At 46.2% G+C, this 14,133-nt stretch overlaps 1 protein-coding gene across 3 annotated transcripts in view; it reads right to left on the bottom strand.

The window, feature by feature from the left end:
* LOC137558120 (beta-1,3-galactosyl-O-glycosyl-glycoprotein beta-1,6-N-acetylglucosaminyltransferase 4-like) overlaps nucleotides 1–14,133 on the bottom strand; it is a 79,231-nt gene that overhangs the window by 26,147 nt on the left and 38,951 nt on the right. For all 3 annotated transcript variants that reach the window (XM_068271717.1, XM_068271720.1, XM_068271718.1), the window contains exon 2: nucleotides 10,122–10,226. In XM_068271717.1, the coding sequence (XP_068127818.1) occupies nucleotides 10,122–10,186 (65 nt within the window). In that variant the 5' untranslated portion in view covers nucleotides 10,187–10,226. The remainder of the gene's footprint in view (nucleotides 1–10,121; nucleotides 10,227–14,133) is intronic.

Here is a 14,133-nt window from a genome sequence, read left to right as displayed (position 1 = left end):
GATCAAGTTATTGAGACATTTAAAGCAGGCTTAGGCTACAAAAAGATTTCCAAAGCCTTGAACATCGCACGGAGCATTGTTCAAGCGATCATTCAGAAATGGAAGGAGTATGGCACAACTGTACACCTACCAAAACAAGGCCAGCCACCTAAACTCACAGGTCGAACAAGGAGAGCGCTGATCAGAAATGCAGTCAAGAGGCCCATGGTGAGTCTGGACGAGCTGCAGAGATCTACAGCTCAGGTGGGAGACTCTGTCCATAGGACAACTACTAGTCATGCACTGTACAAAGTTGGCCTTTATGGAAGAGTGGCAAGAAGAAAGGCATTGTTAACAGAAAGCATAAGAAATTCCGTTTGCAGTTTGCCACAAGCCATGTGGGGGACACAGCAACCATGTGGAAGAAGGTGCTCTGGTCAGATGAGACCAAAATGGAACTTTTTGGCCAAAATGCAAAACGCTATGTGTGGCAGAAAACTAACTCTGCACATCACTCTGAACACACCATCCCCACTGTCAAATATGGTGGTGGCAGCATCATGCTTGGGGGGTGCATCTTTTCAGCAGGGACAGGGAAGCTGGTCAGAGTTGATGGGAAGATGGATGGAGCCAAATACAGGGCAAACTTGGAAGAAAACCTCTTGGAGACTGCAAAAGACTTGAAACTGGGGCGGAGGTTCACCTTCCAGCAGGACAATGACCCTAAACATAAAGCCAGGGCAACAATGGAATGGTCTAAAACAAAACATATCTATGTGTTAGAATGGCCCAGTCAAAGTCCAGATCTAAATCCAATCGAGAATCTGTGGCAAGATCTGAAAACTGCTGTTCACAAACGCTGTCCATCTAATCTGACTGAGCAGGAGCTGTTTTGCAAAGAAGAATGGGCAAGGATTTCAGTCTCTAGATGTGCAAAGCTGGTAGAGACATACCCTAAAAGACTGGCAGCTGTAATTGCAGCAAAAGGTGGTTCTACAAAGTATTGACTCAGGGGGCCGAATACTTACGCACACCCCACTTTGCAGGTATTTATTTGTAAAAAAATGAATGATGTATGATTTTCAATCCACTTCTCACGTGTACACCACTTTGTGTTGGTCTTTCACGTGGAATTCCAATAAAATTGATGCATGTTTGTGGCAGTAATGTGACAAAATGTGCAAAACTTCAAGGGGGCCGAATACTTTTGCAACCCACTGTATGTAGCCAGGGGTATATGTGCCTAGTATATGTAGCCAGGGGTATAGGTGTGCCCAGTATATGTAGCCAGGGTGTATATGTCCCCAGTATATGTAGACAGGGGTATGTGTGCCCAGTATATGTAGGCAGGGGTATATGTCCCCAGTATATGTAGACAGGGGTATATGTGCCTAGTATATGTAGGCAGGGGTATATGACCCCAGTATATGTAGACAGGGGTATATGTCCCCAGTATATGTAGCCAGGGGGATATGTGCCCAGTATATGTAGGCAGGTGTATATGTTCTCAGTATATATAGCCAGGGGTATATGTCCCCAGTAGATGTAGTCAGGGGTATATGTCCCAGTATATGTAGGCAGAGGTTTATGTCCCAGAATAGGTAGCCAGGTGTGCCCCCAGCAGGAGGGGGGCAGCGTAGTGGAAGGAGAGCTGTAGGCACAGTGGGGAAGGGGAGCCATCTCCCCCCTCCTTCCCTCACCTCAGGGCTCTCCCTCCCTCGCTCTCCCCTCCGGAACTAATGTGCGGGTGGCTGGCTGGCAGCGGGCGGAACTTACCTCCGTCTCGTCGCAGGATGGATTTGCCGCTAGTCTGGTCTGGTATAGACCAAAGCAGCGGCACCTGAACTTCCGGCGCTAGAGCGAGAGGGAGGTGAGTTCCGTCTGCTGCAAGCCAGCCACCCGCACATTAGTTCCGGAGGGGAGAGCGAGGGAGGGAGAGCCCCCTAAGGCGAGGGAAGGAGGGGGGAGATGGCCCCCCTTCCCCGCCGTCCGCACAGCTCTCCCTCTTCTCTGCTCCTCTCCTGCTGGCCGCACGGGCACGCAGCCAGTGGGGCAGCGAGCGGTCAGGTGAGCGAGCGATCGGCGGCCCGCAGTGCGGGGCCTCTTCAAGCGCGGGGCCTGGGGCGATTGCCCCACTTGCCCCCCCCCAAAGGCTGGCTCTGTCCCCTCTGTCTACTCAGGGCTGCGTGTGCGCTTCACTACACTAAGCATCACATGATTAGCATGTGACGCTTGGTGTAGTGGAGCACACACGCAGCCCGGAGGAGGCAGAGAGATCAGCGTGCTTCTGAGCCGATCGCTATGCGCCGGCCAGAAGTAAAGAGGGAAGGACATACTGCACACACAGGGCGCAGTATGTCCGGGTGGGGAGTCAATCAAGACGCCAGACACCAGGAGGTATATTAGACGAACGGAGGCAGACGGAGGGGGGCAGGAGGAGTTAAAGGTATTTACTTGTAATCCCCCACACACTGCCGCAATCTTATTTTCAGCTGTGGTAACCTTTAAGTAATCTGAAGGCAATTATCGAATGTTCACATTTAATGAACAATTCTTCAAATTCAGTCAGATTTCCCAACTTTCAGATCGATTTCATCCTATAAAGCAATCGACCAAAGAATCGTTCACTATCGATTGCCTTCTTAAACAGCAAATTTTCTATACAATACGATCGTAAAAATACCATTGAAAGATCGCATTTGGTGAAAAAATTGTACCGTTAAAACGGCACCTTTAAGCCTCATCTACACGCGTAGATGAGGCCCCGATCTGGCGGCTCGATTAGCCGCCGGATCGCCTATTCCACGTCCCCGCACGCCCGCGCCAGATTCGATACCCGCTCGTCCCCGCGCCACGCCGCTTATCTTCCGCTCGATTCCCTGCCATTGTCCCCTCACGGGGAACGAGCAGGGAATCGGTGGTAGCAAGATCCGACCTGTCAGATCTTATCAATCAAGCCGCATCAGCGGCTCGATTGATAAGCAACATCGGAGCCTCATCTATGCGTGTAGATGAGGCTTTAAGGTGTTCTTCAGTGATACAACCTTGATTGTACAATCTTATCAAAACTAGGTAGTAGAAGGGTGCACTAAAAATGGACACACTTTTGATGGATACTTTAGGTAGTCCATCATATTACATCAAAATTGTAAGATATACAATTAAAACTGTATTATTAGTGAGCATTTTAACCCAGGGGCGTAACAATAGACCCTGCAAGGGATGCAGCTGCAGGGGGGCCCAGAAGCTGTAGAGTGCCCCATGGCAGGAGAAGTTTATTTTCCCTGTCCTGAGAGACTTTCTGCTCTCTGCACAATTGTTCTAATGACTGCATCTGTTCAGCAACTGATAAGGAATAATACAAAGTTTTGTTGACAGTCCCTATTCAGTGCTCAGCAGGGTCTTGTGTACAACACCCTGTCCCCAGCCTCTCTACCCCCCCCCCCCCCCCCCCAGTCTTGTTTACTGTACTGATGCTGCCAGAGGAGTCTACAGAGCCAGTTCTGCTTCATGAGAGATAGACAGAGACAGAGTGAGTGTAATAAGCTGAGGCTTAGAGCACACTTGTCTGTGCAAACACTGGCAATCCAGTGCAGGAGACTTGGGCGTAGCCGGCGCCACCATAGACCGCAAAGAGCCCGTTTCCACTTGTGCGGTGCGGATTTGTCGCGGAAAATGCACAAACGAATTCGCATGCATTTGTATACGAAATTTACCGCAAATTCACATACCTTTTTTTGTATGTTTGAATGTATGCGATTCTAACCATGTCAGTGCCTGTGTGCTTTTACATTGGTTTTTGCCAAAAATGTATGCGAATTCGCATGGAAAATTCACATAGCGAAAACACATGCGAATTTCCTGTTAAATACATTGCATGCGAATCGCATGCACTTTGCGGTGTGCGAATTCTGATGGCTCCGCCGTGCAGATTTTTCCTGCACAGAAAACCGCAAAGAAATTCTGACAAGTGGAAACAGCCCCATCCACTTCTATTGCCTATGCAAATTTGCATGCAGGAAATGCATGCAAATTCGCGATAGTGGAAACGGGCCCTAATAGGAGTTTGGCCATGAAATGTGCATCAAGCATTTAGACATTCATTGCTTTGATGTTTATGCTTTTAGGCTTCTTGCACACAGGGACGTTACAGGCGCACGTTAGTGCAGCCTGTAGCGCTCCCCCAACGCACAGCAATGTAACATAAGTGGGCTGTTCACACTGCCCACGTTGCGTTACATTGTAACGCAGCAAACTGCTGCATGCTGCGCGTTCTCCGCGGCTAAGCCGCGTTGGACTGTTTGCACATGCTCAGTCATGTTAGGGAGGAGGGGAGAGCGGCCGGACACATGGCTAATTAATATTCACTGCACTCAGTGACGTGCAGTGTTTACTTCCTGGAGCGGCCGCTCTGTGCGGCGATTGGCCGGGCGGGACCACGTGATGCCGCATGCGTCCAAGAGTACGCATCACGGCATCACGGACGCCAGAGTGAACTGCACAACGCGACTCACTCTGACGTCCACACCAGAGAGCACCAGGCGTTGCGTTAGGGGCACGTTATGTGCCCTATAACGTCCCCTAAACGCAACGTCCTGGTGTATAACTAGCCTAACTGTATATTATACATGATGCAAGCCCCTATTCTGTATAACCAGGTTCCTTTGACCTTCAGAACAGTAGGAAGAAACACTTTAAAAATTCTATACTATGATATTGGCCTAGCACGCTTATGTTTAAAAACTTCATTAGGCTTTTCGTCTGCTTAAAGTGAACCAGAGATGAAGCACCCTCATGTATTTACCATATAGATCAGTGGGAACATTAGAACTTACCCTGCTCTCTGCTTCATCCTTCACTGCTCAGCCTGCGTGTTATCAGTCCTGATAAAATCCCTGACTGAGCATTCAGTCTGGCTTTGCTCAGGAATCATTATAGCTGAGTCTGTCTTCTCTGATGTCTTTTCAAGCCCAAGCCTACCCCCTTCTGGCTCTGCTACAATGACTCAGCTATGATGATTTCTGAGCAAAGCCAGACTGAATGCTCAGTCGGGGATTTTATCAGGGCTGATAACAAGCAGGCTGAGCAGTGAAGAATGAAGCAGAAAGCAGGGTAAGTGTTTTCTCTAATGTTCCCACTGATATATATGGTAAAATAAATGAGGGTGCTTCGTCTCTGGTTCCCTTTAGTCTTATCCTCTAGTAGTGGGTAACTTATTTTTTTTCCTAAGCTCAGTAAACCTTCCAAACTGTTGCTTCTTTGTAAGCATCCCAGTTTTGTATACTCCACAATCAAATATTATTTGAAATCCGGTTCATAATTCCTAATTTTCCCACCCATTGTTTAGATGGCCTGCAGCCGCAGGGATAATATGCTATCTCAGGCATGATATGACCCCCATCCCAATACAGTAGTGTCTCAGTTATCCAGAACTATCACGCAGGCGCAGTACAGAGTTGCCGGTCTTCTGGAGGACTCTGGCTACTGTAGACTTATGAAGTCCCCCATGGCGGGAGATGCAAATGGGGCAGCCACCACTTAAACCAGGGTACCGGGAGAGGAGAGGGAAGGCTCTATAGCAGCGTTTCTCAGCATTTCATGTGTATGCACCCCTTTTGAAATCCTGTGCTAGCTAGCCAAGTACCCCCTGATATGGTAAAGACCATCTCAAGTACCCCTTGATACTAATACATGTAATAGTAGTACATGATAATTGTTTATAAACCGTTTCCAAGCATTTGCTATTGTTTTTAAATAGCTGAAATACTAGTTTGGCTGTTGTTTATATAGGATTTATTATTTTCCGAAACTATACATTTATTAAACTTCAAATACATCAAGCCTAAGTACCCCCTGAGCCCATGAGAAGTACCCCCTGGGGTACACGTACCACATGTTGAGAACCTGGGCTCTATAGGACCCAAAGCCTTCCCTCTCCTTAGGCAAGTATCTGGCTGATTTTTCTTTTTTTTTGAAGTTCCCAATGACTTTAAAGCTCTCAAGGGTCACATAATATGGCAAGTAGGGCCACATTCAGCCTGCAGGCCTTGAGCTCAACTCCTGTGACCTACAGGATAAAATACACTGAAGCTGAACATGAGATTTTATCATCTTCTAAATTAGAGTCAGCTCATTCAAGCTTCTGGATTTTCCTAAGCTGCAAAATGCAGCAGTGGTAACTTCTTACATTGTTCATAACTTAAATGTTTTATTAACCACAAAAATCCTCCATAAACAGCATTATATACATCCTGGAGACACGAGTCTTTAAAAAAAAAAGCCTACACTTCATAGAACACTGTATTAGTATTAAAGCCCACCATTCATCACATACCACCCCCACTTACATTGATAAGTCCAGAGGCCTAGATGTCAAAGTCACACTTTTGCTAAACAATTTGCCAAGGATATCCAGAATGCATATTCACCGCTTCAGCTCTACAGATATCCAAGACAAGTCATGACAGCTACAAATATTTCAGTTCAAATCCAGAACTGCAGTCGTTAATTACTGCTGTAGTTCAGCCCTGCGTTGCTCTAATATAACCAGCCAAGAGTCAAAAGTATCTTATGTAAAACAAAAGCTTGCCTTCTTAATACAGAAAGTATTTGCGATAATTCAGGTTGGAGTGAGCTTGAGATGTTGCAGTGCATCACTGCTGAATATATGCAAATTAACCATTGTAGTCTGTACCTAAAAGTATCTTAGTCACCTTTATGGCTCTGCTGGTGCAGTCTCACCAGTCCTGGGGGCTACATCTGTCACTAATTCCATACTTCCACATCACATGACACTAGCAGGATTCTTACAAAAAGCATCTGGTTTCAATGTAAGGCAGGGTTGTCAAACTCAGAAACAAAGTGGGCCGAAATTGAAAATTGGGACCAAGTGACGGGCCAACCTCAATGTCTACTGGCCACCTCCCTCCATTATAAAAGTTCCCTGGTGTCTAGTTGCCCCCTCCCTCCGCTATACAGTTCCCTGGTGACTAGTGGCCCCCTCCCTCCCCTATACAGTTCCCTAGTGTCTAGTGGCCCCCTCCCACTCCTATACATTTCCTAGTGTCTAGTGGTCCTCTTCCTTCCCTATATAGTTCCCTGGTCTCTAGTCTCCCCCCCCCCCCCCCAAATGCAGTTCCCTGGTGCTTAGTGGTCCTCCCTCCCCTAAACAATTCCTTGGAGTCTAGTGGCTCTGGTTCCTCCCCTATACAGTTCTCTGGTTTCTAGTGACCCCCCTCCCTTCCCTAAACTGTTCCCTGGTGTCTAGTGCTTTCCCCCTCTCTCCCCCATATAGCTTCCCTGATGATCTAGGGCTTCACCCCCAATGTAGCTTCGCTGGTGTTCTACAGTGGGCCAAACATAATGCAAAGTGGGGAAACACTTGTGGGCCAAATTTGATAGCTCTGCGGGACAGATTTGGCCCACGGGTCAGAGTTTGCCATTTATGATCTATAATGTTGAATCTAAGGAGAAGCTTTTACTCCAGCTCACGGTATCAATAGTCAATCCTACTGACCCATGCTTCCTGTAGGAAAGGGATAGCCATCCTTTCATGACAAAAAAATTATATATTTATATATACCGTATATACTCGCATACAAGCCGAATTTTTGACCCCCAAAAAGGGGGTCAAAAGTTGGGGGGTCGGCTTGTATGCGAGTCTTCCCTGGTGGTCTATGTGGTGGGTGGTCCGCGCCCCGCTCCCCCCCCTCCCCGCTCCCCCCACGGCCGCCGCTGCTATTACCTGCTTAGGCAGCGGCCGCTTCCTAATCCACGTTCCCCTTCTCTTTCAGAGTGTATCACAGCAGCGCGCCCGGCACTGCTGCTGTGACGATGCAGAGTGCAGGAAAGAGCGCGGCTCCCTATATCGCCGTTACCAGGGAAACCGCTCTTTCCTGCCCCCTGCATCGTCACAGCAGCAGCTGCTGTGATAGACTCTGAAACAGAAGGGGAACGCGGATTAGGAAGCGGCCGCTGCCTAAGCAGGTAATAGCAGCGGCGGCCGCGGGGGGAGGGGGGAGCACTACCTACCTATGCTGGGCACTATACTGGCTAAACTGGGCACTATACTGGCTAAACTGGGCACTATACTGGCTAAACTGGGCACTTTACGAGCCATACTGGGGCACTATACTAGCTAAACTGGGCACTATACTAGCTAAACTGGGCACTATACTGGCTAAACTGGGCACTATACTGGCTAAACTGGGCACTTTACGAGCCATACTGGGGCACTATACTAGCTAAACTGGGCACTATACTAGCTAAACTGGGCACTATACTGGCTAAACTGGGCACTATACTGGCTAAACTGGGCACTTTACTAGCCATACTGGGGCACTATACTAGCTAAACTGGGCACTATACCAGCTAAACTGGGCACTATACTAAACTGGGCACTATACTGGGCACTATACCAGCTAAACTGGGCACTATACTAGCTAAACTGGGCACTATACTAGCTAAACTGGGCACTATACTGGCTAAACTGGGCACTTTACTAGCCATACTGGGGCACTATACTAGCTAAACTGGGCACTATACTAGCTAAACTGGGCACTTTACGAGCCATACTGGGGCACTATACTAGCCATACTGGGGCACTATACTGGCTAAACTGGGCACTATACTGGCTAAACTGGGCACTTTACTAGCCATACTGGGGCACTATACTAGCTAAACTGGGCACTATACCAGCTAAACTGGGCACTATACTAGCTTAACTGGGCACTATACTGGCTAAACTGGGCACTTTACTAGCCATACTGGGGCACTATACTAGCTAAACTGGGCACTATACTAGCTAAACTGGGCACTATACTAGCTATACTGAGGCACTACCTACCCATACTGGGCGCTATACTAGGCACTATACTGGCTAAACTGGGCACTTTACTAGCCATACTGGGGCACTATACTAGCCATACTGGGGCACTATACTAGCTAAACCGGGCACTATACTAGCTAAACTGGGCACTATACTAGCTAAACTGAGGCACTACCTACCCATACTGAGCGCTATTCTGGGCACTATACTGGCTATACTGGGCACTATACTGGCTATACTGGGCACTATACTGGCTATACTGGGCACTATACTAGCTATACTGGACACTACCTACCTATACTGGGCACTATACTAGCTATACTGGGACACACTGGGGGGCTGCACCAATTCAGCATTTCCTACCCCCGGCTTATATGGGGGTCAATCATTTTTCCCTGGTTTTTCAGGGAAAAGTTGGGGGTCGGCTTATATGCGGGTCGGCTTATATGCGAGTATATACGGTATATATTGGCATTCAAAAATGCATGCATACATTGGGCTCTATTCACAAAACTTCTCATAAATGTCTTATTTATCACCTAATTGATAAAAATAACCTTTCAACACATTTACAAGCAAAATAATCACTCAAAGTACGGTAAGTTGCTCCTGATTAACTTCATTTCAATATTCCTTTTCTTACATTTATTATATTATAATTTTGCTCTTTGGGGGCTTTAAAAAGTAACATAGATAAGGCGAAAAAGCTTTGTGCCCCATGTCATTGGATTTGCACTGTTTTGATCACTGTCTTTCTGAATTCTTGTTAATAAAGTTGAAATACACACACACACACACACATACACATGACACACACACACGCACGCACGCACACACACACACACACACATACACATGACACACACAGACACACACACACACATGACACACACACAGACACACACACACACACACACATCACACACACACACAGACACACATACACATGACACACATACACACACACAGACGCACGCACACACACACACACACACACACACAGACGCACGCACACACACACACACACACACAGACGCAAGCACACACACACACACACACACACACACACACATGACACACACACAGACACACACACACACACACACAGACGCACGCACACACACACACACACACACACACACACACACACACATACACATGACACACATACACACACACAGACGCACACACACACACACAGACACACACACACATACACACACACACACACATACACACACACAGACACACGCACGCACGCACACACACACACACGTACTGCATAGTTTCTGCAATTACCGGTACATTAGTTCACCTTGGCATGGCTCCCTTGTTAGCAGCTGGTCCGTCGTCACACCCATGCCACGCCGGAGGCTTCATCCATCTTCATCTCATCTGGACACAATTTCCATTTCATTACCTTTAAATAAAGGGAAAACATGCATCAACTAATGTCCTGGGAGCAGCGTGTTCAGCCACTCACTCCATTTATAAATAGCCCAAATGGCAGATAATAAAAGATGTGGGCGAATATAAATAGAACCTTGGTTACCTCTTGCACTTGTAAATAGATACACACAGTCATCTGTGACAAAGTGATAGCCAGTAAGATGTTATAATGCAGGATATACCGTATATCACCGCAAATAGGCTGAGTTTTTGACACCCAAATTTTGGTGTAAAGTGGTGAGGTTGGCCTATCTGTGGGGCCCTTAGAGCCATCAGATTTAGCCCCTAAGTGGTTGGTTTCCCCATTTAGCATTATGTTTGGTCCACTTTGGACCAACTAGGAAGCTATACTGGAGGTGAAGCCCTAGATCACCAGGGAAGCCATATGGGAGAGGGGGCCACTGGACACCAGGGAACTGTATAGGGGAGGGAGGACTGCTAGACACAAAATAACTATATAGGGTAGGGAGGAGGCATTTTAGACACCAGGGAACTGTATGGGGGAGGGAGGAGGGTCACTAGACATTGAGCTTGGCCCGCGAGGCCCTAAAGTAGGAAAAGATGTTAAAGCATGCTTGTACACCCACCCTGCACCTCGGCACTCTGCATGGGGGGGCGATAGCAGCACATTGGAGGGTTGGCCAATTGGCGGGTCATAGCTTTTGGCCCATTTTTTAGGCCAAAAGTGTGTGGAATTGACGTATGCATGGGAGGGCTTATCTACACGTATATATGGTAAGTTTCCAAAAACACATGGTTATGGCTTAGCAGTGGCTGAATAGCGTACTGGTTAAGGGCACCGCCTTTGACATGGGAGACCAGGGTTCGAACCTTGGCTAGGGTCAGTACCTATCCAGTAAGGAGTTCAAGGCAAGACTCCCTAACACTGCAGGGTGGCCTCCTGAGTGCGTCCCAGTAGCTGCAGCTCTTGAGCGCTTTGAGTCCGACAGTAGAAAAGCGCTATATAAATGTTCGTATTATTATTATTATTGTTAAGTTTACATAGGCATATAATCCAATTTGCAGACAGCTGTTTCAGACTGCATTTGCCTTTACCAGTAAAATACAACTAGCTGTTTCCACGAGAGTCGGTGGTTTGAATGTGGGATTACAGAGACCTGAAGCCTTCAGGATCTCCTTTTCCCTGGGGGCATGAATGTGGCATTTGTGCTTTCTAGAAATTAGTCTAATTGACTTAAAGGAGGTTTAGTATGCTGTGTTAATTTTTTTTTTATAAGCAGATTCAGCTCTCTCTTTCTCTCCCCTCCCCTTTAGAATTTAGATTCATTGAGGTTTAATGTGTCTTCATTGTTATTTCCCAGTGGGTTTGCTTCCTATGCCTGGAATGTTGTGGTTGGTATTGTACACAATACTTTATTTAGCTGTGGCTGGCAGATACAGGTATGCAGAAGTGATGTAATGGGATGATGGGAAACGCCAGTCCATCCTCCAAGTGGCTAGCCATAGGGGAGCCTGTGCACCATATAAATGGAGCTCTGTGTCTTTCTATTAGGCAGCCTTGAGAAAGGGTCCTTACCATTATATTTTAGGGTTAGGCCTTTCTAGATTCACTTAGTGTTTTATATTGCTATTGCTGGGTAGCATGGTGGCATAGTGGTCAGCACTCTTGCCTTACAGTGCTGGGACCCCGGTTCGAATTTCAGCCTAGGCACTATCTGTACAGAGTTTGTATGTCCTCCCTGTGTCTGCGTGGGTTCCTTCATGCACTGCGCTGTCCTCCATAACCCCAAAAACATACAGATAAGTTAATTGGCATACTCCTAAATTGGCCCTAGCCTACAATGGACATCTGACTATATTAGGGATTAGCTGGTGAACCCCTCTGAGGCACAGTTAGTGACATGACTGTGTATTCTGTAAAGTTCTGTGGAAGAGGTTTGTGCTATGTAAATAGTATTATTATTAATAATAATTTAATAATAACATAGTAGCGGCCTTGCTAGTGAAGTATCGCGGTCGCGCTACCAGCATATCGCACGGCAATAGGATAGATCGCACATACGTGAAGAGCGACGATATGCTGACAGCTGCTTGCGTGCAGCAGATTATAAAATCAGCCCCAAAGTCTTGTGCTGAAATAATCCAAAAATGGATATTTGACCATTGTCCTGCTGGCCTGTCGATTGATGGAATTCAACAACAGGTAATAAACAAAGCACAAGGACCTGAGTGAGTCGCTGGGTTTTTACCCACTCTCTAGCTGGGAGTGGCTATGACAAGCAAAAGTCCAGTCCTACGGCAATTGAAGCTGGGGGCAGTCCAGAGGGGCCAGAGAGATCTTGGCAGAACTTTTGCCAAACTGATCTCTCTCCGTGCCCATCAGTCAAATCAAGAAATGGATTGTATATTTGCATTTAATATTGCGTCGCAAATTCACAGATATGAAACATGATTATCAAACTGGAAAGTACTGACAGTTTTTATTGTTCAGCTGCTGTGTGCGCAATTTGCATGAAAATCAGTCAGTGTAACTTGTCAAAAAATGGTTTGATTCATGTTTACATCACCATAAAAACTATGACTAGAAATATGGATTGTCATGGTTACCTGGAGTTTGGCTGCACACGCATGCAGGACAGCTGTGTGGAAGTTACCAGAGATAGCATCAGTTTCCCCTTTGAAGCTGGTGGAGGTATGCAGTCGCCCCATGTGGAATGAAGTTACTTATACGATTTCTATTATGGTTGATGGAAGTTTTAGTCAGCAGGATGCGGATAAGGTTCAGGAAGGCCCAATAAGAATTAATCCCTGCAATTTGGCCAGGCATAGCAGAGAAAGTTTAATAATTGTCAGTTCTGGCTGCTTGTGATCCAGTGACCAATATATGTAATGACGTATTTGATTATTATGGTGAATGGGTCAACTCAACAGTATGTACTTTTTTTTTTTTTTAAACTTTAATCCGCCTCGTGTACACTTAAAGAAAAGGAACCCAAGGACTGAGACCTATGGAAGCTGCCACATTTATTTCCTTAAAGGACAACTGAGGTGACATATGACATGATGAGATAGACGTGTCTGTACAGTTCCAAGCACACAAATAACTAGGCTGTGTTCCTTTTTTTTTCTTTCTATACCTGAAAAAGTTAAAACATCAGGTACGCAAGTAACACTTTCTGTCTGGGTCAGCACTGGGTCAGACTGTAGCATAACACTCACTGATAAGTAATTACAGCCATAAAACACTTTCCGGGCAGTAAATAGCTTATAAAAGCAGGAAAGAGATAAAAAGGATCAATAGTTCATAGATGTTAGCTCTGGTGAACTTTAATAAATGGATCATTGAGCAGAGACAATGCAACAGTAAAAACTTAAATACTAAATTTAAATATAAAATAAAACTGTGGAAAATTGCAGAACAATGGCAAAATGAATCGAATCTCGATCGGACATGTCAGATTGAATCGAATCGATTAATCAAATCGAATCGCACAAAAAATTGTATGGTGTAGATGGGGCTTTAGGAGGAGGATAGATAGATACTATTGTTTATCTGCTTAGTTTATTTTCACCGCTGATGTCCTTTAAACAATACCAGTTGCCTGGCATCCTGCTGATCTTTCTGGTCAGTAGGGTCTAAATCACACACCTGAAACAAGCAGCTACTCTTGTCAGATTTGTTACCGGTATATACATCAGATCTGCATATTTGTTCAGGATCTAAGTCTTAAAGTATTAGAGGCAGAATTTTCTTTCTCCCCTCCAGCATCCCGTTTACATGCTACATGCTTCTGATTCGCATATCCGCAATTTTAAAAATGTAGGTTATCCAGGTTAACACATCCCTCTGGCTGTTACTGCACGTCCAACTGGTTCATGAGGGTTGGCAATAGGCAGTGTGGTAGTAGGATGGAAGA

Source organism: Hyperolius riggenbachi, chromosome 1 (assembly GCF_040937935.1).
Source record: "Hyperolius riggenbachi isolate aHypRig1 chromosome 1, aHypRig1.pri, whole genome shotgun sequence".
Lineage (NCBI taxonomy): Eukaryota > Metazoa > Chordata > Amphibia > Anura > Hyperoliidae > Hyperolius > Hyperolius riggenbachi.
The sequence above is the reverse complement of the archived record's forward strand: the minus strand, read 5'-3'. Positions and strand labels throughout refer to the sequence as shown.